The sequence below is a fragment of the Theobroma umbraticum genome, unplaced genomic scaffold (genome assembly GCF_002168275.2).
Source record: "Theobroma umbraticum cultivar Fairchild unplaced genomic scaffold, ASM216827v3 scaffold_50.0, whole genome shotgun sequence".
NCBI classification, from domain to species: domain Eukaryota; kingdom Viridiplantae; phylum Streptophyta; class Magnoliopsida; order Malvales; family Malvaceae; genus Theobroma; species Theobroma umbraticum.
Genome location: NW_018397261.1, coordinates 1,901,226 through 1,926,095, shown reverse-complemented (window position 1 = coordinate 1,926,095; position 24,870 = coordinate 1,901,226). Strand labels below are relative to the sequence as shown.

The window sequence follows — 24,870 nt, the reverse complement described above, 5'->3', positions numbered from 1 at the left end:
AGCATATAAACTTTGTATTCAGCTTATATATAGTAATTAGGTGTTAACAGAAAAGTTTCACAAAGTGAAAGGCCTAAGGAGAAGATTCTCGGCAACTTTGCCACACAATTTCCTTTTACACTTTTTCCCATATTAATTTTTATTTGTGGGGGGGAAAGCTAGCTAAGCAGTTATTTGACTTGTCACTAAAGCAGTCGGGTAAGAATGCCCCATCCGGCAAGACTTGTACCTATGATTTGATTAATTAAAGCTTAACATGCTTATTACAGATGCAACTTAATTTATAATCATTTTCGAAGATTTTAATAATCACTGAGGAGTGTCGGCTGAAGCTTAGCTGACCAATCATGGTAACTCAAACCTTGTGTACTGAAGTCATAAGACATCTAAACCAATTCTCAAGCTTTTGCTTCATGTAGTGAAAGAACCCACATGCCCACAACATCTTTTCCTTTTGCAATATCCTCAACCAACTTCTTTTTCCTTTTTGTTTTTTTTTTTCTCTTTGCATTGTTTTCTTGTATCCAACCAAATTCATTTATGCAGAAAATGGCTGCACAACCTTATTAGATTTTGCTTTGCTATTCCATAAAGTTTATATAACAACTTGCATTGTGATGTTATTTTATTATTTACCAACATTAATTTATATTGTTGACTGATCTCTCTTCCCTATATAAATAAGATTTATGTTGAGAGTAATGTGTAGAAATTATTTAATGCAGTGGCAATATGCAAATTCTAAGATCTAGCATGAGCTATTTATCATATTGATCCTTTTTGGTGAATGTATAGGTTCACTTCTTGCTTTCAAGGGCTAAGGTCTTTTAATTTATGCTTGGCAAAAGAAGATTGAAGAGGGTTGTTTCCATATTTAAGAGATCCATCCAAGGAATCATACTCATACTATCTAACAATAAAAATTTGTAGTAACAAGCCAAAGCAATTTGCACCATCCAACTAGGCTACAAAGAATTCTTACATATTGATTCAATCTAGCTTGTTGTTGTTAGAGGATTTATTTAATTGGTTTCTTAAAAGTAACAGAATGCATGTGTAAAGGTAGTGTGGATAGATTGAATATAAGAAAATCTTGGGGGTGGTGAGTGGTGACAAAGGAAGGAATGAAGAGGAGTAAGAGAAAAGAAAAAGCTTGGATGGGTTTGGAATTTTGGGAGTGATATAGCAGAAGGGGGATAGGGCTAGTGGGCTCATTCTAGGGGTCAATGTCCCACCAATGTTGGTTCCAGGATTATGTCATATGACTCATGCATGGTCTGAGCAGGGAGAAGAGCTTCATCAAGCATAAAGCCAAAGTTGGGCATCTTATCTTAGCCTGATATATAATACTACATGTATATATGTAAGGCATGGCAGAAGACAAGGAGTGGCCAAATCTTTCCTTGGAAGTTGTCTACTTGTCAATTTGAGCATATCACTTTTGAAGGACCAAGCTAGCAGGCCAACACTCTTGACTCTCAAGTGAAGGTTCTGCAGACAGCAGCCACTAGCCATTTAGCATATGCCAAACACCACTACACATTTCTGTGAATTACGTTGGAGCTTCTTCTATATTAGAAAATTTTTCTTATGCATATAGTATATATAACTAAGGACAGAAAAAAAAAAGATTAAAATTGGCTTGAAAAATAAGCTGAATTTGCAGTAAAACGAAACTTCCACTAATTATTAAATTGAACAGATGCATGCCTGGCAGGTTAATTAGAAGCACAAAATACATGTTTCACTTTTGAGTTTGAAAGCAAATTGCTCACATCGATCTGTAATCATTTGTTGGAAAATATATGTGTTCCATCAGCAAATTCACTGTAGCAATGCACAAATTGTAATCTTTCGATATGTGTAGTAGTGTTCAGAACTAGTTCCCCTTTTTGTTTTGATGGAAAATGGTAGATTATGCTTTTTGGAGGGTCTTTAATATCATATATTATATGTGCAGACCTACATTAAATGATTTGGTTCCCATAACTATATGTAAAATAGTATCTACTAGACTCTCTGCTTAAACCAAGTTAGAATCCAAAAGACAGTAGAATATTTTATATATTCCGAAGCAGTTAAAATAATTGGCTCAAATTATAGTGCATACATACTCAGTGGCCAGCATAGGCATTCATAATGTGCAAGCACATGATGTTTAGAATACTATATATTGTGGCAAAAGGCAAATAATATTCCATTTTTTGCCCTAATGGCTTTGTGTTTGACACCTCCTCAGCTATCAGTGCATAAATAACTAGGAGAGAAGAGATTTTTAGACAAGTTACAGCTAAACATTGTACTAAAATGCCGGCAAAGAGGGCACAAAAGAAGGGAGTTATGGCGAGTAAGATTCAATTATCAGCTGCTAATAAGACATTCACGTTGCGGTTAGTGCAAAGAAAGCCGGCTTTTGATCATGAATAAAGGCCGGCATCATCACTCACATTTGGTAGGTCTTGCTGGACGGACAATTCCTGACAATGTAATACTGAACATGAGCTAACATCCAAACCCTCCTTTTGTTTTTCAAAATTGCAAAAGCACTCAGAAATCACAGACAGCTTGTACTAATTCATTTTTTTGTGTTGGGTGTTGCATGGGATATAGCAATCCCAATGCTAGGAAGGGCACACCACATAATATATATATATATATATGTGTGTGTGTGTGACCAGAATTTAATCTTCATAACTATATAGTAAACCCCCCCCCCCCCCCCCAACTTGTGCAAATAATTATTTATTTTTAGTTTACCAGTTTCAATAAGTTAGTGAGGCTTAAATCATCAACAAGTCATTTTAATTTATCAAGTTCATTTTACCTACACACTCCTCAAATATATACTATTTAATAAAGTTGACCTCCATAAGCAATTTATGTACAAGTGGCTTGTAAACAAGGCATTCCTTCACTGACTTGAAAAAGTGGTACCCAAGGATATAAAGTTCTGAATGGTGAAACAGTCAAACAGATCCTTCAAAGGCAGATTTTGCCTAGAGGTGTTGGGAGGAGGGTAAATTTTTTTACTGGTAATAAAAATTCCTTTTCTTGAATTATGATTTGCAACACCTTTGATTGCAACCAAGTGTTTTTAATGCACATCAAGATAGTGGAAAAAAAAATGTGCAAAGGCTCCTAGTTAAATAGCAATCTTCCTTGCAGTTTACAATCCTAGGAAGATGTGCACAAATTTTATTTTTCCTTTTTCTTTTTGGTAGGAGAAAAACCATGCTTGCCAGTTGCAGGCTTAGTCGATGGAGGTGTCAGATACTTCAACGAAATTACCTACCGATGAAGCCAAAATGACTTTCTCTCTTTCTAAAACAAGCTGTCCAGATTTCTTTCTTTACTTTATCCATTCGTCTTAAAGTAAAAGATGAGCTACATCTTTCCAAACCCAAGTTAAACATTATGTGATCCATACTAGAAAGTTTAGCTGGAGACATACGGATCTTGAGGGGAGCAAAGACTATTGATTCCAGAAGAATATAAAATTATTGAAACAAAGAGATAAAGAAAGAGGAATGGTCTTGTGGGAATAGGATGCTTACAAATATGCCAACAAAACAGCAGATAAATTATAGTCTGCAGGCTTCCAGCAGCAGCAGATGAAGTACTCATTTGTATGATGAGATCTTCTCAAAGTACAGCTTTCCCAAGTCCCACACCACCCAATCAGATCACTCCAAGTGAACCTTGATTAACTGAAATGACCAGATAACCCTCGTCTTTGATAACCCCAATGACCATACACCACCCCCGAAAAAGTACAAGAAATATGCATGCCCTGGGCAGGAGAAAATCTTTATTTTATAGTAGTGAGATGGAAAAAAGAAATACACCACTCATTTTTTAATATGGAGTACGAAAAATGGAATTAGTCCAAAATTAAAAAGAATGGCGGCCGGAGAGCAGAAGCTTTCACTTGCTGCTGGGGTGTGTGATAGGGAGTGGGGCTGCCTATTCCTTAATAGCAAGACAAAGGAAAGAATAGTTAGGGGCAGTTAGTTTTTTAGTAGGTTCCTCAACCATAGGGATGCTCGACTGGAGGAACCACAGCCATTGGATGCCTGGGGATGGCGTAGGATTCTCAGTTGAGTACACGTGCTGCTATCTTTCTTCTCCTCTTTGCCTCTTTTTATCTTTGCTTCCATGCATGGATTTCTCCTCCAAATATAGTCAATTTTAGAGAAAGAGAGAGAGAGAGTGAAAGAAAAACTAAAACATACTTAACAGAGAGAGAGAAAGAAACGCTCATTCTCTCTTACAATTTGCGTGTTTTCCTTCTTATTTGGCTTTGTTCATCGCCATCATTAGCAACAAAGGTAACAACAACAACAACAACAAAGACCCCCACCTCTTCAAAGTTTTGATCTTTTCTTCATATTTCAACTACCCCAGGAAGCCATATTGAGAGAGAAAAAAAGCTAGCTAGTATACTTAATTCAGCTAGGCCTCTTTCCTTTCAGCTATCAGATCTTGTTCTTTCCGCAGAATTCTGTGAAATCTGAGATAATTTCTTGTCTAGTCAGCAAAAACCGTCATTTTAAACATGTGTGCAACTAAATTTGAGCCAGTACCTTAATTTTCTGATCTGGGGTCTTACAATTTTTGTTTTTAGAGTGCTCTGTTTCATTGCCGTTTGGCTTTTCTTCTGACTGTAATGAGATCAAGAATTGAAGCATTGTTTCCAATTCTTTGACCAGATTTAAAGTTTCATTTTTTATCTCCTTCTGATCTGTGTTTTCTTTATTGAATTGTGAATTATCTTTTCAATGGAAGAAGATCAAGAATTCAAGCATGTTTGCAAGTTTTGTAGCAAGAGCTTCCCCTGTGGCAGATCCTTGGGTGGTCATATGAGGTCTCACATGACTACCAACAATAATTCAGCTGAAACTAATGACAAGCTCAGCAAGAAAAAGCTTGTTTCTGTGAATAACGGTGGTTACGGTGCTAACACTGAAACTGGTCTGGATGCTGGGATTAATGGTGGTTATGTTCTCAGAGGGAACCCCAAGAAGACATGGAGAGTAGCAGATTCAAGTGAAGATACTTTAGTTCATAACAAGGTTTGCAAAGAGTGTGGCAAAGGTTTCCAATCTTGGAAAGCATTGTTTGGTCACATGAAGTGCCATTCAGAGAAAGAAAGAGCTTCCAATAATAGCTTGGAGGAACAAGATTCTTGGACTAGTGCTAACCAAAAGCTGGTCATGGATAGCCAATCTGACAATGAAACTGCTGCTCCTAGTAAAGGGAGGAGATCGAAAAGAAGAACAAGGTACATGGGCACTGCAAATTCTTCTACTTTCTCTTTAACTAACCATGTTTCCTCTTCCATGTCTGAGATTGAGCAAGAACAAGAAGAGGTTGCTCTGAGCTTGATGATGCTTTCTAGAGATGTGGGTCATTGGGGTGGCTTAAATTCTGTTGCTGAATCTTCCGATAATAACTCTGTGTTTTTGGAAGCCAAATTTGAGATCAAAGCTTCCAGCTATAATGGTAACGAAGTTAGGCTGTTGAAAAAACAGAAAGAGAAGGAGTTAGAATCTGGTACAGTGGATTCTGAGACTTTCCAAGATGGAGCGGGACAAGCAGAATTTTGTGCTTCTGGGCTGTCAAAAACTGGGATTAGAGTGAATAAAAGTAGAAATGAAGTTTCTGTTGATGAGTCCGTCAAGGATGAAAGAAACAGCAAGTCCCAATTAGATGGTCAGTTTGGCGCAGAAAATTCTGAAGTTGAATTAAGCAGGAATTTAGTGAAACAAACTGGCGTAAATCGAGCTCAACTAGGTTCCAATAAGTTGAATTCAAGCAAGAGGAAGTTACAACACTCTAATGATCCTGAACTGAAATCAGGTTCTGTGAACAAACTGACAACCGATGTTCTTGACTCTGAATTCTGTAAGGATCCTCATAAGAGAAGCAAGTTTGAGTGCATTACTTGTAACAAGATCTTCCACTCTTACCAAGCTCTAGGAGGTCATAGAGCTAGCCATAAAAAAATCAAGGGCTGCTTTGCTTCAAGAATTGACAGCAGTGAAAATAGCATTGAAACTGAACACTCTCCCGACCCAACAGCAGATTGCAAGCTTGTCAAATCAATTGGCAATGAATTTCCCATTGCTCAATTAGCTGCAGACAGTGATGATAAGGCTGAGATAAGCAATGGGGTTAAGAAGAGCAAAGGGCATGAGTGCCCCATTTGTCTCAAGGTTTTCCCATCAGGCCAAGCCTTAGGTGGTCACAAGAGATCTCATTTAGTCGCCGAGGCAAAAGCAAACCAAACAATTGTAATCCAAAAGCCCATTCCGGAAATTCGTGACTTTCTTGATCTTAATCTGCCTGCTCCTGTTGAAGAAGAAACCACTGCGCATGTGGGGTTCAAGCCGTGGTGGGTTGGGAGCAGCCACAAGCACGAAGCGTTAGTGGGGTTGATTTCTAACTGAGGTTCCAAATCCTTTCATCGCTATGGTTTTCCAATAAAGATTCAAGAGTGTACACTGTACAGTGCAAACAAAGTTTCTGCATATTATTTCATTCATTCTTTACAGATTCAAGAATTCACCCAAGGTACTGGCGCTTATTAATGGTTAAAGTAGGTATTCTTCAATCTTAAAAGTTCCGGTTAACTGTTTTTTTGTTTTTGTTGTTACAATTCTCTAATCGTTCTCATTTTGGTTTCTTGGTCCTGTTGGCCATTGAATAAGTCTTTATTGCTGCAAAATTTCTAGCTCATTGATCTGTTTATGACTAGAAACTTGGAAACTGTAATTGAATATTTCAAGCTTCTACTTGTCACATTTGGAATGTACTTGTCAATGAAAAGCAACCGTTTTTGAGGGCAATTATTTTATCTTGGCACCAAAGGAGAAATGAGTGAGGTGTTGAAAATTGAATCGGTGTGTGAAGTCATGGGGGAAGATAAAAGCATTTTTATAATGTACACAAGGATGGCATGTGAGCTCAAAGGTGGTTGTTTAGTCACCTACCATAAAAGCATGACAACCCATCTCACTTCTCCTCTCGTTCTCATACTCACTACCCAGTACACTAGTGCTGTTAATTTATGTGTCTTTAGTCCAAAGACTAAGCTGGGTAGAAACTTCATGATTATACCCCCCAGCATAGATTAGAATATTGGACCACACCACATCTCCAATTTGCTGAGTTTGTTCAGCAAGATAATACCAGTACAATGCACCGCATATATATATATATCACTCCAAGATTCCGTATCCAATATTTTTTAGAAAACCAAATGACAAGTAGTTTTAACAAAGACAAATTCAGCCTAACTTCACTCCAATTCTTAGATGCACTAATTAAGGCCTAATCACTTGTCCCTAACTTCCATTAGCTTAATTTGACTCTAACACATAGAAATGGTCTGCGCTGATTACGGGCCTAATCTCACACATACTTGCCTGCAATGGTCATTTATTGCTGCGATCTTTTTCTTTTCTCCAGTTCAGAAAGTTATGTGCCAGACAACCATGAACCTAAGAGCTTCCGTCCATTAAGCAATATTACTTATGCTTAAAATACGTAGGCCGGTAGCAGCGCAGGTTCATGATTATGGACGTAAAAAGCACTTCCACAACAACACTATTTGGCTACCAAGGCAACGCCTGCCCTTGGGTAATGCCAGGGTGATGGTGCAGGCCAATGATACTGCTAATGCAGCAAGTTTCCTTATTTTCCTTTCATTGTGCTCATGCAATCACACCCTTTTTCACAGATTGAAAATTAACAAAGCTGCAGTATTTAACTAGTTTAGTTTTTTGGCATGGACCTGGCAACAACATGGAGTTGGCTGGGTGTGTGTTCCCCTTTGCTTTTAGTAGCAGCTGGCAGTTGGTGCTCCTTTGTCGATTAGTAGAAAGAACCAACCAGCAACTACCACCAAGGGAAAATTTTGTATCTAATTAAGCTTTTATCCCCTTAATTTCTTAATAGTTTGTTTTGGTCTTCAAGTTAACTTTCCAAAGAGGAAGTGCTTCCATCAAGGGTATTGGACTTGGACAGGACAGGTCTAGCACACACACAAAAGTGTGAGTGAAGATTGAAAAAGAAAAGCACAAGGAAGGAAGGAAGGAGGCATGATGCCATGTGTCAATTACGTTATTGTTGTACTTGTCCAAGATACTGTGGGACTTTGTTCTTCTCTGGGGTCTTTTTTTCTGAAGGTGTGACTCACACTATGAAGTTTGGGCTTTTGCAGATCTAATCTAAGTAAGCTGCAAGCTTTAACCTACTGATTTGTTGTCTGCTGATTTAAGTCAATATGTCAAATGCCAAATTGGGTTGTTTAGATGCCCAATGGGCTTAAGTTGAGTTGATCACACTTTCAATTTTTTTTCTTTTTTTTTATATAATACTCAAAAAGCTTTCTCAAGTATTTAAATAAAAAATTAAATAATTTTTTATTTTTCTATTACATTTAGTTAAATCTTTCTACTTTTATTTTAAATAAAATAAATTCTTATAATTAACCATTAATTTATTATTTTTTTATACGACATGGCGTTAACATGGTGATGATGTGGCGTAAATGTAAAAAAAGAAAAATACAACATCAATATGTTATGTCATTATCCATTATAATATGTCAACATACCAATCGACATTATGTTATATAGAATAACAATTGATATTTTAATTAATAATAGCTAATCAACCATTAGTTATATAAGTTTATTTGATTCAAAATATAAATATAAGAATTTAATTAAACGTAATAAAAGAAAGCAAACGTATTTAAATTTTTTTAAATAATTTAAAGATTTTTTAAAATATTATATATTTCCCTTTATGTATCATGTCAAATTAATGGACTACGATGATGTTAATTTAATATTTAAAATTCAATTATTTAAGGTCAAATTCTTTACTCATTATCAAATAAAACAAGTGAAAAAAAATTATAAGCTCAATTGGGAAATCTTTCTAATCTATTGATATTATATACTGTATTCGTACTTTATTGTTTTTTCATTGTATTGTCATTGTCGTCATGGTCATCAGTTTTGTTATTATCATTATCCTATCACATTATTATGATTTTAGTTTGTAATTATATATGTTGAGTACAAATATTTTCATTATTTTTTTTCTAAACTATGTCATGTTGATGTCACAACTAGGAAGGAAATAGTATCAATTTAAAAATAAATAGTTATCTAATGTATTTGTTTTTTTTTTTTTGTAAATAGAGAAATAGATATTAATCAAACAAAATCCAATTACATCATCTTGGGCCATACATTGCTTAACATGTCTGTTAATAAAAACGAAGTAATTCTAGAATGATGTAAACCCAAAGAGATCTTCATGTCGAGTTACCATAAAATTGGCACATTAGTCGATTAGCTTGATAAATTTATATAAAATAAAAAAAAATATAATATTTACAATTTTTTTAAATTAAATTAAATTTTATTTTTTCATGATTCAATGAAACTATTATATATTTATTTTAAATTAAATAATTTTTTATGATTAACAAAATGATGTGAAAAATGAATAATACAATATGATTATATCATCACGCTATACTAACATGACATGTTGCTTTTTATTATAACCTAATAACATGCACGTGAAATAAAATGATAAACAGTATTTGATCGATTATGATTAATCAACTGTTAATTATAAAAATTTATTTAATTTAATATAAAATTTTAATTAAATATAATAATAAAAAATTATTTGAGTTTTTAAATAGTTTTAAATTTTTTTTAAGGTAGCAATTGTAAAACCAGAATTGGGTTCAACTTCAACCGGCCCACCACCCTGCCCTGCCACTTCCCCTTCCGATTTCCACGCTCAACTCCATGACAGCAAGCAACAACGAACAAATCCCCAGCAAAACCCTAACCTTAAAATTCTCTTCAAAATTCACGTAAATGTCCCAATCTCATCGACTGCAACAATCTTCATTCACTTACCTCGCTGACTCTCCAAATTCTTTACCCAATACTCTTTTACCATTTCCTCAACCAACCAGCCTTCTCTCTCAGCCACTCTTGTTCCCTCCAGGAACCGATCCGTATGCCCATTCGGGTCTCCTCACCTCACCCCATGTCGAATTTGAAGCGCATGCTCAATTTCATGACCCAAATGTGGGTCAAAGTTGGATTACGAGACAGGCTGATCCCATTAAATATGATACTACTGTAAGCTTTTCTTGGGTGCAATTTCTTCTTTTTCCTGGATTTATTAATGTGAATTTTGGATTTTTTATTGTAAATGCTTTATTTTTTGTTTGATGCTGTTTGGACTTTATTGTTGGGTTTTTTGATTAATGTGTTTTGTTCTATTTTTCATTAATCTTTACCAATAATCATTTTTGAAGATGTAAATTAGCCAGTATTAGTTCGCATTCAACCTCGAAAATTTATTACTATCCAGCCTCGAGTTTTTTTTCCTAACTGGAAACCATTCATAGACTATTAAACTGATGAATTCTGGAATAATTTGGGATCAGTCGTTCCATTTGTATCCTTAGTATCTACGGTTGAGTAAATGTGCAAGATCTTTTCACTTATCTCGGAATGGGTTGTGTTTTGTTCTGGATCCGTTACGATTCCTATAATACTCAGTGACAAAGGAATGCTTTCTGTTAATGAAGTTTTTGTTTTGTCTGTAATATCCTGAAAATGCTACTACCATATGATTACCCATTGTTATGCTCATGTATGCATCCGTATTTGCACATATTTGTGTTTACGCAACTATCTGGCTATTGCTATTTATTAATTTATTTATTTGTGTTAGTGGAATAGATCAATGGCTTTGAGTCATTTGGAGTTATTTGTGTATTTTGGGGTTTGTAGTCGTCAGTAGAGACTTTGTATTCCTCTAAAAACAACAGTTGGATGAATCAGTCTTTGGCGAATGATGTAATAGGAAGCGCACCAAATGAAACCAAGCTGCTTCAACCAGTGCGGTGTGAGGTTTGCAACGTTGACTGCAATACCAAAGATGTTTATGAGAAACACCTTATGGGAAAGAAGCATCAGAGGAATTGGCAAGCAAAAACTAATCTCACTACTGTAGCATTTCCAGAAACTTCCAACACTATCAACAATGTAAGCATAGTGGGCCAAGCTGGCGATGTTGGCGGACAAATGATATTTGAGGCTTCTGGTGTGGCAAATGGTCAGGAGTTGGAGAAAAAGAAGCAAAAGCTTTTGAATGCTGGGGCAGCTGTTGATTCTGTTAGGACATGCACCATATGCAATGTTGCTTGCAATAGCCATGAAGTGTTCAGCAAACATCTTTCTGGGAGAAGACATGCTTCTCAGGTATATTAATTTGTAAACTAAGAAATAAAAATGTAGCCCTTTATTTTAATTTATTAAATTCAAAGTGTTTTCTAATTACTTTTATATTATTTTAAAATTTGCATGTGAAAATTATTTGGCACTACTGCCTGCTAGTACTAACTTTTTTAATGAGTTCAATTTTCTTTTAAAGAAAATGCAAGAAGTTTCAGCTTTGTCTGGTTTCGACATATTGGGACAATTGTTTTCTTTCTAATTATTTTTCCCAATCCAGGACCTATTTTATTAATCCATTTGTTATCTTTGTAAGTTTGATTTTTGCTTTCCATTTTCATAAGTGTTCAAGTAGTGTGATTCTTATACGTGTATGTGATCATGTAGGCTGGATTAATTTCTGTTAATGGGATTGGACCTTATCTTGCTGCCATCAGAGCTAATGATCACTTTTGGAGTAAAGGCAAGAAGCCAAATAAGGTTAATCAATCTGCATGGTGTGAAGTCTGCCAAATCAACTGTAACAGCAATGATGTCTATGCAAAACACTTATCAGGTAGAAAACACCTGAAGAACTTGGAGAAATCGGAAAAATCTAAGAATGGCACTGGTGATCCACCTTCGACTGGTGCAACAAATCTGGTAATTGGACCAGTGGAGAACCCAGTAGCAAAAAAGAGCAGTAGTGATAATGTACAAAAATCAGAGAAGAAGGCAGAACAGCCTGAGGCACCCAAAGAGGATTTGGAGATGAAGAAAAGGAAAGTTATGGAAGGTGGAGCAGCAGCTGCTGCTGTTAGAGTGTGCACTATCTGTAATGTGGTATGCAATAGTCAGAAGGTCTTCAACTATCATCTTACTGGACAGAAGCATACTGCCATGGTAAAGAAGCAAGCAGATGCCAGAATATCAACTGCCACCCCTCAAACTAATCCTTTATAAAGACGTGGATGGAAAGCGCATGGAAAATTACTCATGATCATTAATTGTGTGGTTCATGTGATTTGCGACATGGCCTCCCTACCGCACCTTAATCCTTGTTTAAATTTTTTCCTATCTTATCTGCTGTAAATCTTGAACTGTTTATAATGAAAAACTTTTCAGAACAAAGAAATGCACCGTTGAACTGGTTGTAGATGTTAGACTCTTTTTAACATGTAGGATATGTTAAAGAAGAGTCAATCCCGAGCTGTGAGTGTGTTTATTATACCTAGCAAGGGGTTTATTTGAACTTGTAGCTAACATTGATTGGATTATGTTAGGGTAGTTTACCAATTTATTTTCGATAAGGATGGAGAAAACAACCACCACTTTGCTTAGAGCCAATTGGACTATAAGCTCAACCACATCTTCAGTGTGGGTGTGGGTAGCTTTCTAGTACTATAGAATGCAATTCTGTAGAAAGGGAGGTACTAAATCTTTGTTTTTGTTTTCTCATTTTTTGGATTTAAATCATTTAGTACAATACTTAACAAAATTGGCCAGCCAAATATAATAAAATTAGCTTTAAATCTAATTTGGCCACTCAATTATACCAAAAAAAAGGCGAAAAAAAAATCCCTTAGGACGTTATACTTTTTTGGGCCAGATTATTTTAGGGCATTGAAAGTTGGGGTTTTGGTGGTTTGCTTTGATAGTGGGGAATGAAATAGGAAAGCCAAGGAACTACCCACCAACAGTGGACCCCGACCCGACCCACACTGCTATCCTATTTGAACATTTAATTGTTAGTACTTCCTGCAAAGTTGAGCTGGCCCATGACCAACCCATCAACATTATGTTAAGTTTATGAACACATTCAAATTATTTTCGATTAAATCGCCAACAGTTTAGCACAACACCAGAAAACGTTGATTCCTCTCATTTTTTCACAAGGTGATAACTATCTCAATTTTTTTTTCCTTTTCCGATATACAGTTGCATTGTTTGTAAAGTTGTCTCCTCCTTTTCAATTTTCTTTTTGCCCCCCACTTTTTTTTTTTGATTTATGATACCAAATTCATGATATTAATCTGGGTTCTGCTGTTTCTAGTTTTTTGTTTTCATTTTTGGGTGTTTTTAGTTTGTGGAATATATTAATAAGTCTTGATTTAATTGAGAAATTTCAGTGCTTTTTTTTTTTTTGAGGTCTGACATTTATGTTGTAAAGCTATCCTATTTCACTTATCTATTTTATGAAGGTTTTTTTTTTAATTTTATTTTCAGGAAAAGTTTTATGCTTGGGTTATAAGAAGAGTTGATTGATATTATTGGAAATGTCAAATAGCTCAAAGAGTGAAGGAGACAACTCTATTGATGTTGAAGAACTCTTGGAGATTGAAACAAGATGCAGAGAGGTAGATTCTTTTCCTTCTTGCAATGACTAATAAAAATTGTCTTTTAAGTCTCAGGATTCTCCAATAACCCTTTTTCTTGTTTCAATATCTTTGTTAATGTTGTGTAAGTTTTTATGTATTTTCTATTGTTTCTGTAATTATCAACCTTTAGATGAACAGCTTAGTATAGTGGCTTGCACAGCTTGAACTGTCCTCTTTTTCTTTTCTTTCGGTTAATGTTACACAATGAAGCTTCATTTAGTGACTTTGTTGTTTTATGGAAAAAAAAATATGTATGAAAGTTTTTACCCTTCAAATATTTGAGCTTTTGAAGGTTGTTTGGTGTTTTATTTATCCTTCCAGTGCATTTGTGCTTATGATGATGTTTTTAGTTTGTTATCAATCATGAATTCTTTTCACCTATTTGTGCGGAAAATTGTATTGCTTACTTATCTTTTTATATGCAGCTACGGAAAGAAAAAGAGATGTTGAAAGAATCACAATCTCAGGGCTTTGAACTAATCAAGGTAATTTCTGTATGCCCTGTTGGTTATTCTGTCATCTGGAACATACTATCTGAAATGTTCATAATGTTTCATCTTTTCTTTTTTTTTAAAGAAATTAAATCTCTGGTATGTATTTATTAAGCGTAAACTAACAGTCTCTGGGTATGCTGAAGTCTGTAATTGCTATCTATACTGAACTTTAATGATAATTTCTTGCCTCGAGATTTTCCCTCTTGTTTAATAACATGATCAAATTTGACCCGCAAGCCCGGTGCTAAAGCAACTGCCAGGGTCAGCAAATTTTCCTTCTCTTTGGTCCTTGACCATCATAGAAGATTTATAAACAAACACCTTGAAGACAGTACGTTTGACATTAATAAGGGTCTTCATTTTTTTAGTAGGGATTGAATTATGGAAGTTGAGAAAAATGACAGGAAAAATTTTTCTGCACCTTTGAATATTTCAATATTCAAACCTGAACCAAAAAAGGTAGCCATTGAGGTTTGAATATTTTGACCGTCAGTACAGTCTAATTGTAACTTGGTTCAGTGCAGAGTCTAGAACTACATGTGAAGTCATTATCAGAAGCTCGTGTCCAAGACAAAAAACATATTAAGAAATTGGAAGGAGAGCTGAAGAACTGTTCTCAAGAAATAGGTAATGGTTCTATTTTCTTCACAATATTGCTAAGGGTTGCTTTTACTTATTTTATCTGATAGCCTTTCCTTTTACATGAAAGTAGGTTATTCGCTTCTGTTAATAACTGCCATTCTACATACTGTTATGGTGTTTGTAAAATACAGATTTCTCTTTGTACTTTAAATATACGAGCAACTTTTGCTCATTTTAATTTTCCAGCTAAGCTTACATGAATTGGATTTGTATTTGAAAAAAGTATTATTATAAGAACTAAAACTGTCACCAATCCTTTATTTTTAATCATTTCTTTGTTTTTCTAGAATTTCGTTGGGATAATTGTTTTCATTCCTTCCGTTATAAAAGGGTTATTACAATACCGCATTGCTGTGTCTTGTACTGGGTTACATTAGCCTTTTAGTACAGGCAGGGCAGGTTAAAAGATTTGTTTTTCTCTGAATATGATATGATTTCTCTGAATACACATTTGCTTATGTTTTCTTTCTTTATCTTCCCATGAACATTATCACATTTTTTTCCCTCAATGATTCATCTTGTGATAGCAACTTAGTATATGGTATTAAAATCGGTTCCCCTCTAATCTTTGGACCATGTATTGAATGCTTAGTCTAACCTTTGTGGCACTGGTTGAATAATTGTTCGTATCCTGCCTTTTATGCTTGTCTTGAGTATAAATTACTGTTTCTATGGTCTGAACCTTACGGTGGTATTCTTCAGATTACTTGCAGGATCAACTTAGTGCAAGGAATGAAGAGGTCAACTTTCTAACTGAGCATGTACACAACCTGGAGATCAAATTAGCAGACAAGGGAAATTTACAGGAGAAAGTGGGCCGGTTGATGGGAGAGTTGAACAGGTCGAACTCTGATCGCTTGTTACTAATGCAGGAAATAGAGAACAAAGAAGAAGAGTTGCAACAGTCAGCTTTGTGCATAGAGAAATTGGAGGAGTCAGTTTCATCCATGGCACTGGAGTCCCAGTGTGAAATAGAGAGCATGAAGCTTGATATAACCGCCTTGGAGCAGATGTGCCTTGAAGCTAAGAAAACTGAGGAAGAAAAGTCCAGGATGAATGTTTTAATTGAAGAGCTTGAGGTTCAGCTTCAGAATGCACTAAAAATTATTGAAGGGCTAGATGATGAAAATAAAAAGCTAATAGGAAAGCTTATTACATCTGAAAAGAATGCTAAGATATTCTGTCAAAAGATCAAGGAGTGGGTGAAAAGCAAGGACAGATCACAGCTCAATATTCTTTCTGTCTTGGGTGAACAGGAAAGCATGATGGCAATATTAAAAGATATAAGGTTAGTTGCAACCTAAAATTTGTTACATATTTCCTAAGTTACACCGCTATCCTGTCTGATCAAAAATGTTGTTTGACTGTGTGATGATGCACGGAGGCAAACGAAGCTTTTATTCAGCACTTGAACATTTTATATATGCCTTTTTGTTAAGCCTATTCAGCATATTCTTGATAAAAGATTTGTTTTCTAAAACTGTCTGGTTGTACTAAATCATTTAGCAATATAGGATTGATAGACTAATGAATATAATCTTTTTGAGGTGGGTTCAGTTCTTGTTGAAGTAGATCTGTGCGTAAAATGCTTTATTTAGTTTTGTGTCTTAAAATTGATAGGAAATAACTTACAATACTGGCCTACATCGCTTTGGTACCTAGTCAAGATCTGATAATTCTTTATGAATTTTTCTAATTCTTTGTAACATTTTTGTAATGCTGTTGAAGTGGCTGCAAAGAACTCTTCAGCTCGTTCCTTTCTGAAGTCGCATTAGTACTGAAATCTGATGCTGATTCAAAGGACCAGTATGAAGGCATGTCACGTCAGATAACTGAATATGAACTCCTGGTGAAGCAACTTGAGGTACAAATTATGTCCTTAAGAGAACTTGCAGTTACCTTTATAGTGTTATGGCAGGGGGACAAGGTGAAATATGAGTTTAGTCTGCTCCATTTGTGGCCTCTCTAGTTTTGGAGATTTCACTGCTAAGTTAAATATAGTTGGTCTGAAAATGGTTATTAGGATGAACTGAGAGAGCAAAAGTTGAAAGCAAAGGAGGAAGCAGAGGATTTAGCACAAGAAATGGCTGAGCTGAGGTACCAGATGATGGGCTTGCTTGAAGAAGAGTGCAAGCGCCGTGCTTGCATTGAGCAAGCATCTTTACAGAGAATAGCTGAGTTGGAGGCACAGGTAACACTGTTATGGTAGGCAACTTTTTGTCACTGAGTAATGTATTTTACTTGGATTCTGATGTTCGCCTTCGTTTTTTGGTCAAGATTCAAAAAGAGCCTCAAAAATCAGATGCTGTTGTTAGGCAACTCCATGAATCATAAGGATTGGCTGCAGTTAGGATTTTTTATGTCCCTTAGTTAAAAATTAAGTCAAAGGTTGGTACCTTTCCCAAATCTTTTTCTTTGTTTTCTGTAGATTGCCCTTGGGCTTTTTGTTTTATTTGCTTGTTCCAATGTCTTAGATGAATGTAAATGCAAATGCTAATATTCTTGTACTCACTTAGTTTCTTACTCCTCGGTTGCTGTTTTAGATATTCTCCATGTAGATAAACTATTCCCCATGCATGCTTCTCTATAGTTACTTTTCCCTGGTGCTTTATTTAATGTTACTGTCCATAGAATTATAGTATTACATATTTGATTTCTGGACATTATCTGTGGCTTTATTTTAGGTCAAATCGTAATAAAATCATTACATTTCACCATTCTAAGACAGCACTGCAAAAGTCATATTAAACAAACATGCCTCATGCATTTATTCACTGATGTTTATTCAGTTTGGTGCTTAGTGCCACCAAATTTTCACCCAATTTGCAGAGTAATTAGCACAACATTTGAAACTCTATAGTAGCCATGGATGGACTGAGAATCAAAGCCACTAGTATTGTCATACACCATCATGCTCTGTTCAGTTGCCATGTCAAGATTATGGTTGTTTCACTTGAAAAGCATAATAATTTAGTTGTCTCCTAAGTTTGCTGGTTTTCTTGTGTTCTTTTACCAGTTTCTTGTCGTAACCACTAATTATTTTGTGCTGGGTTTTTGTTGTGTTACTACAGAAACTACTACCAATGGTTAACCTCAGGGAAGATGTGTATGATTTGCATTGACCAGGGCTCTCGGAAAGTTGGCAGTACAAGGCAGCCAAATATCCCAAGGTAGAAATACTATGGTTTGGTGTGTATGTTTTCAAGTGGTGTGCAATTATGCAGTAGTTTATTGTTTGGTGCAGCTGGTCTGGGAGGTTCTGAAGCTTCTGGATTCGCATGGTCTTCTTCATTTTTCTTGTAAAAGTTTCTGTGATGAAAAGTCGTCAATTTTACATTACATATACGGAGAAAACATTGCATCCAGGTCTGGGTAAAAGGATGGTGCACATGATAGAGTTTCTCTCCCCCTTGTAAGATCAAGAACTGATTGTGTCCAGGGTCTAATAGTGCAGCAGATCATCTGATTGAACAGTGTCTTGAAATTGGTTATCAATGGGACAAGAGATAGAAGGGTGGACTTTATATTTCCGTTTAAAAACATCGATGTTGAACACATTTGGACTCTGGCCATAGGAGCAAAGATGATTGTTGTGCTTTGGATTAGGGGAATTATAATAAAGTTGAATTCATCTCTAAAGAGAAAAGGCTTTACCATCTCACCCTGTTTCTTTTGTTGGGAGTAATGTCATATTTATCAAGTTACCTAAAACTATTTGAATGCAATCCATGGAATGAGCCAAATTATATGGTAATTTCTTCAAAGTGAAGGGGGGTGCCAAATAGTTCAAAACTTCACATACTTGACTTTCCTTGAAGTTTCGCCAATTTTGTTTTGGTCACCAATCTCTTGATGGAGTTTTGTTGGATGAATGGATGGTTTCAGTCTTGGACTTTTCCCAAATCTTCCATCAACATGTAATGCGGTTGTTATTGGATAGTTATATTTTTTTAAACTTGGTCTTTTATGTTCATTGATGTGATTACTATGTTCAAAATAATACATTCAAATAGATATAGATTTGGTTACAATGTAGTAGGATAGAGTATTTTGCAAAATGCTTTTATCTAAATAATTGAATAAATTATACCTTATACATCTTTTCCTATACATACATAGATAATACTTGTATTTTTTAAATGAATCCGGTTAACGGGTTTCCAAATAATTTTTTGATTTTTTTTTTATAAATACAAATTTCTTCTATAATATGTTCATCTTACATATACCAATAAAATTTTTTTTATTTACCACTACTGCAATAAATATATTAATATTAATTTAAATCGTTTGAATAAATGATACATATATTTATTATCGAAAAAGATGTTGATCCGAATGATTATGTAAATAAATTTACTTAGAAATTATACATAATTCAAAGAAGAAATAGAAATCCAAGGATGACCTTGTCAAGGTCAATAGCTTGGTTTCTGGAATCATAAAAGGGCAAAAGAAAAAGAAAACCCCACTTGTGAATTACTTACCTATGATAGGACGAACTTGTCAAAGCTTCATACCCGGAGCTTAACATCAAAGTCATTAATTACTTAACCATTTGGTTATATCACACTTTATGTTGAGTTGCCATTTGGATTAAAACTTAGGTGGTTGTCCCTAGTTACAAAAGAAGAGAGCAACAGATTTTAATCTTAATTTATTATTAAGCCAAGATCTAATTAATCTATCTATTATTGCATTTATTTTTAATTAATCAATAGGTTAGATCAAGTTTGAGGGCATTGTTAATCTAAAGATTATTCTAAACTATATATTTTGGCATGCAGTTAATGCACATCATCTCAGTTGCTATCAAACCCATAACTCAGAAAAGGATGTTCTCTTTTTTCTTTCCCTTGATATATTCAATAAGAGATCTATTTTACCTAAAAAAAATTATTTTCTAATTAATCTTAAATTTTCAACAAAATTCACATTATTGTTTTTGATCAATCGAATAAATTTGGTTTATATGAGTTATGATTAAATAGTTCTAATAAATATACAGTGTGCTTTTCAATTATTACGATTTCAAAATTTGAATTTAAAAATTTTATATTTGATTTTTAATATATATATTATATTATATTATATAAAATAATAGTTAATAAATTTGAAAGTGGAAATAGCCGTCTGCCTGGCTATAGTGGTTTTGTTTAATTAAGGGAAATTAGCATCATCAAAGTGGGAGGAGTTCCGGTCAAAATGGTGTGCGTGTCGTAATTCATTAACTCCATGTTTGATTTGTTCAACAAAAATCGAAGATTTTTTTATTTTTGAAACAAGTCATTTTCAAAAAGTTAAATAAAAATATTTTAAATATTTATATATTTTTTAAGAGAAAATATTCTAAATTCTCGAAAAGGAAAAAACATGATGCAGCGAAGAGAGGGAAAGAGGCTTTGCTACTATTATTTTTTTCAAAAATTTAAATGGCAATATCTATCTTTAATTAAATAATAATAATAATTACGCTTCGGCCACTTGCTTGCCGATTTCACTTTGATTCAAGTCTTTCTCTTTAGAGTCTCCAGACGCGTTTCCTGCGTCTCCCTCGCCCTTTCTCTTTAAGAGTTGAAGATCGTCATTCTCGAATTTCGACAAACATTTTCCAAAACTTTTCTCTTGATTTTGTTTCCTCTGCATTTCCATTTCTCCAGGTACTCCCTAACATTCTATCTTTTCTTTTTTCGCCTTCATTTCTGCGTATGGGTTGTTTCAGTTTTCTTGCTCCTTGTTGTTCAGACAAATCGATCTTTCTGGTTAACCAAACAACGCGCTTTTTTCTTGAACTATGTGAATGATTTTGGTCCGTTTTATGTCATTTTTCTCTTTGAAATTTTAGAGCAGCCCCGATTGATATCTTGATGGGTTCTTCTCGAGTCTTGAGTCTTACCTTTGATGTTTGCTTCTCGGCTTTCTTCCTTGTTTCTATGTTTGGTTGCCTGCCGTGAAAACTTAGGGAATCTTGTGCTTTTTTCTGTTTTCTGGGTATTCTAGAAAGAGTCGAAAAATCCGAAGTCAACTTACTCTGTTTTGTCTTTGATGATAAACTTGGTATTTTAACATCTCTTCTTCCAGTCATGGGTATTGTTGTTTCTGATCGTGTTTCTTTGAACGTGATTGCTGATCTGGTTTTCTTGCTTTTGGCCTCTTGAATTCCCTTTTTAAGTCCCTCCTTTTCCCACCTAGAATATTTTCAAAAGGAAGAGTATGAAGGAGACTGTTCAATCAAGTTCCCTTTTTTGTTTTTTTTTGGAATAAAGGTTTTACATATTGAATTTCTTTATCTTTTCTGATTATTTCACCGCTGCTGCTAGAAATCAATGCGTATGTTGTCTACTCACAGAATTCGTTGGATTTCTGCCTTTTATCTCTATTTTTCTTTGCCACCACGATCTAATAAGTGAATGTTGATTGCTTTGCAGATTGAATATAATATCTTCCTGTCTCCTGCCTGATCAAGCAGTGTATTTTTACTCATTAAAAGAATGTTAGGTCTTAAGAAATCTCCATTTAAGACTGCTAAGCATAATTCAGTTGATCCTGGGCGTGTTGCTCCTTCTCGCTCCAACCCTTTTGATTCTGATGACGAGTTGGACAATAAGCAAACCCTTAAACCTTCCAGAAGGACTTCTTCTGAACCTACGCTGAATCCTCCCAACTTTGGCACAAACCCTTTTGATGATGATGAAGAGAAGGTGAACTCTTCTTCTTCTTCTTCATATTGGCAAGCTTCAGCGACTCGCAACAAGTATAAGAATGATTTCCGTGACTCTGGAGGAGTAGAGAACCAATCAGTTCAAGAATTGGAGAACTATGCTGTCTACAAGGCTGAGGAGACTACAAAGACTGTCAATAACTGTGTGAAGATTGCAGAAGAAATGAGAGAGGGTGCCACCAACACTTTGATCACCTTACATCAGCAGGGTGAGCAAATTACCAGGACCCACGATGTGGCTGCTGGCATTGATCACGACCTCAGTCGGGTATGTCTTTTATTTTGGAAAAGCAAAACCTTCTGCTAAATGATGGAAGAATAGCCATAAAAGATGAAAACATGAAGAACTTTTATGATTACCTTTCTTACAGTTTATATTTTTATAATTAAGTTGATATTTGCATTTGTTCATGTTGCTAGCATGATGATCAAAAGGAGTCACCTAAACTTAAATCCTTAATGAGTTTTCAGTTTATGTTTCTATGGGATTGAACAGATAGTTACCACCGGACATCACAATCATGGTATGAAATGTTGATGCCGTCATGTTCTGAAACTTTAGAACCCCAAAATGCTCCATTCCTCATCCAATAGACTACTTCGTAAGATGCCTACTTGAGACATATAAGATCATTTCCCTAACCTGCTTACAGCTTTATATAAGCTTTTTTCTTGCTTGATCTGTCACTGTCAATGTCTCTGATCTGGTGTTAGCCATTAGACCATCAACCTGGACAAGGCAAGGTCCTTTTGGCCACCTGCTTGTGTTATGTAACTCATGATTTTTGCCTCTTCTGATAGTTTGCATAGGGGAAATCCTTGATCAAACGTGGGAAGGAAACTAGTCTTTAATATAGGTAGCAATGTTAATAGTTTAACTAGAAACAAAGTAATTGTATTTTGGTGGAATTGCTACTTTTTGAAGAAAGATGAAGAGTTGAATTTCAGAATTCATATCTTTGGTGCTCCATGAAAATTGCTCCTTTATGCATGTTCATCTTTCTTATCATTCATCTCTGATCGCTCATATGTCCTGTCTTCCTATGTGTTGAAATACTGTTTTCTTTAAATTAAAAAAATCTTTCACTTTGTTGTTCAATACTATCTCTTATCAGATGCTTCTATGACTTTCCAACGACATAAATTTAGAGCCTAAGTGCTGAAAGTAAATATCATTGTTGATTGAAAGCGATACACATGACTTGATTGAATGACTGTTAACTATCAATTTGTTCTTTTCTTGATCTTGAAAATCTTAATAAACTTGTACTTTTCCTCTTGTGGATTGATCTTATGAAATTAAAGAGTCTCTTAATCATAGTTTCTTTCTGATTTCAGGGTGAGAAGCTTTTGGGAAGTCTTGGAGGCATGTTCTCCAGAACTTGGAAGCCAAAGAAGACTCGTCCAATAGTTGGCCCTGTTATAACAAGAGGTTATTTTTCTTTCCGTGAATTATCTCTTCTTTTTCCAATTATTTCTGCATCTATGTCTGTTTTGTTGGATATTTTCTGAACAGTATGTGTAATCTACTTGGTCTTCAGATGTTTCACCTAAGCGAAGTGGTGGCCGCTTGGAACAGAAAGAGAAGCTGGGATTGAATCCTAGGGGACGCTCGAAATCTCAAACACCACCCCCAGAATCCACAAATGCATTTCAGAAAGTTGAGGTATGTGTTGTCGTGATTATATTTTTTTAATATAAATATAACTTCTTCTTTTTTTTCTTAAAAAAATATTTAAACTAGTATACGAGATAAGGCATAATACAATGCACTAATCTAAGCTTTTAACGAGAATATGCAATTTATTTCGTGATATGGGATTGTGAAACAGGTTGAAAAGGCAAAGCAGGATGATGCCCTCTCTGATTTAAGTGACCTATTGGGAGAGCTGAAGGATATGGCTGTTGATATGGGGTCTGAAATTGGGAGGTTAGTTTTTTGTTAATTTTCTTAACTGATATTGCAGTTTTTTTTTTCTCTTTGGTTCAGTCGAATTACATGTTAGACTTCATTTAATCTTTTGCCCTTGTTTTTACATTGCTAAAAGGAGGGGAGCAACTTGATTTGTTGATTTTCTATTTTGGTGTATTTTGCCTGCATTTTTGGTTAGTTAAGTACATCTTACATTAACACTACGCTTACACTTATTGCAGGCAAAATAAAGCTCTGAATGGTCTCCAGGATGATGTGGATGAGCTAAATTTCCGTGTGAAAGGTGCAAATCAACGTGCTCGTCGATTACTTGGAAAGTAAATTTCAAGTCTCAAGATTTTGCTTATGCTGCCAGCCTTCCCTGCCCTTCTATTTCGCTGTTCTGCTCTGTCATAGTGATTCCGTGCACATACAAATTTGGATTAGACATCTTTATTCACATCTATTGATATACAGTGAAACTCTTGACTATTTGGATCAATTTTCCTCTTACCATGCATGGAAGTGTTCATTATTAAGACCTTTTGGCCTTTGTATGCTTTCTACTTATGGGGCATATGGCTATTTCTATCTGCCATTGTCGGCACTAGTGTCTTGCCATTTCCGAAACCAATTTTGTGATGTGTAAAACAAAAGGACAATTTTTGCGCAAGACAAACAGCAAAGCTTCAGTAATGACTCAATAGAATTCGAATGATGAGATTTGCCATGGAATCTCATAATGGTATCACCATAGAAGTTATATAACACAGTAATACGGTCTGTTAAAAGTCAAGATGAGCTTCGTTGCATGGCAAATGGCTTGACGACCTATCTAAAATTTAATACATTCAACAACGTCATATGAACAAGGGCATGTCCCTGAATTTAGAAGCAAGAGATCATGGATGCTCTTCAAATATATGTTAGATCTTTCCCATCAGTGGCAGAATCCACCGTGCACGTTGAGTATGAAATTCTCACTAAGAAACTAACTAATTCAACCAAAAAAAATCCCTCATTTCTTTTCTTCTTAGAAGGGGAGGGAGGAGGGTGTCTACAGGAAATTACCATCCGCACTGAAAAGCATTAGTGGACATTGATGAAGGGTAAAATCCTAGGCACGAACAAACCCCCAACATTCATAGGGTAGAATCAATGAAATGTTAAGATTCACGGCAAGCCATGACAAATCAAGTGACTAATGAGAGCCAAAACTCCAATGGGACTAATCGGGAGTCCCATTTTCTGGCAAGACAACAAATGCCATGTATGAATCATGTCTCTCAAAGGTATGAGGAAATTACACAACTTCAATGAGCAGGCCAATGGCACAACTCATCTCCAGACAGTAAAAACCAACCATGCTTGAGATTTATTAAGCAGGCAGTGATCAGAAAATTCCTGTATTATATAATCCTTATTCTAAGCATACTGCCAGAAAGAGGGGCTTAATTGC

At 35.2% G+C, this 24,870-nt stretch overlaps 4 protein-coding genes across 8 annotated transcripts; all 4 read left to right on the top strand.

Annotated features, from left to right (window-relative positions):
• Window positions 1–4,027: 4,027 nt before the first annotated feature.
• Window positions 4,028–6,837, top strand: LOC110417943 (uncharacterized). 2 transcript variants are annotated; one of them, XM_021430550.1, is made up of 2 exons: window positions 4,028–4,328; window positions 4,789–6,837. In XM_021430550.1, exon 2 carries the CDS (start codon window positions 4,860–4,862, stop codon window positions 6,447–6,449), a length of 1,590 nt encoding a protein of 529 aa, XP_021286225.1. In that variant the 5' UTR covers window positions 4,028–4,328; window positions 4,789–4,859; the 3' UTR covers window positions 6,450–6,837. The 2 variants fall into 2 exon arrangements, with proteins under 2 accessions (XP_021286225.1, XP_021286224.1); XM_021430549.1 differs by having other exon boundaries at window positions 4,028–6,837.
• Window positions 6,838–9,769: 2,932 nt separating this feature from the next.
• Window positions 9,770–12,564, top strand: LOC110418087 (uncharacterized). 2 transcript variants are annotated; one of them, XM_021430704.2, is made up of 3 exons: window positions 9,770–10,181; window positions 10,893–11,312; window positions 11,673–12,564. In XM_021430704.2, exons 1-3 carry the CDS (start codon window positions 9,912–9,914, stop codon window positions 12,225–12,227), a joined length of 1,245 nt encoding a protein of 414 aa, XP_021286379.1. In that variant the 5' UTR covers window positions 9,770–9,911; the 3' UTR covers window positions 12,228–12,564. The 2 variants fall into 2 exon arrangements, with proteins under 2 accessions (XP_021286379.1, XP_021286378.1); XM_021430703.2 differs by having other exon boundaries at window positions 10,842–11,312; window positions 11,673–12,562.
• Window positions 12,565–12,916: 352 nt separating this feature from the next.
• LOC110417846 (uncharacterized) lies at window positions 12,917–18,424 on the top strand. 3 transcript variants are annotated; one of them, XM_021430408.2, is made up of 10 exons: window positions 12,920–13,160; window positions 13,491–13,621; window positions 14,068–14,127; window positions 14,661–14,763; window positions 15,481–16,066; window positions 16,507–16,642; window positions 16,802–16,969; window positions 17,056–17,166; window positions 17,850–17,948; window positions 18,023–18,424. In XM_021430408.2, exons 2-8 carry the CDS (start codon window positions 13,541–13,543, stop codon window positions 17,110–17,112), a joined length of 1,191 nt encoding a protein of 396 aa, XP_021286083.1. In that variant the 5' UTR covers window positions 12,920–13,160; window positions 13,491–13,540; the 3' UTR covers window positions 17,113–17,166; window positions 17,850–17,948; window positions 18,023–18,424. The 3 variants fall into 3 exon arrangements, with proteins under 3 accessions (XP_021286084.1, XP_021286083.1, XP_089639913.1); XM_089783787.1 differs by lacking the exon at window positions 12,920–13,160 and having other exon boundaries at window positions 13,167–13,621; XM_021430409.2 differs by lacking the exons at window positions 17,056–17,166; window positions 17,850–17,948; window positions 18,023–18,424 and having other exon boundaries at window positions 12,917–13,160; window positions 16,780–16,944.
• A 1,827-nt stretch (window positions 18,425–20,251) lies between these two features.
• LOC110417748 (SNAP25 homologous protein SNAP33-like) lies at window positions 20,252–23,979 on the top strand. Its single transcript, XM_021430260.2, has 6 exons — window positions 20,252–20,438; window positions 21,207–21,767; window positions 22,838–22,931; window positions 23,041–23,165; window positions 23,332–23,429; window positions 23,654–23,979. The coding sequence occupies exons 2-6, from the start codon at window positions 21,270–21,272 to the stop codon at window positions 23,751–23,753; spliced, it is 915 nt and encodes a 304-aa protein (XP_021285935.1). The 5' UTR covers window positions 20,252–20,438; window positions 21,207–21,269; the 3' UTR covers window positions 23,754–23,979.
• Window positions 23,980–24,870: the final 891 nt, after the last annotated feature.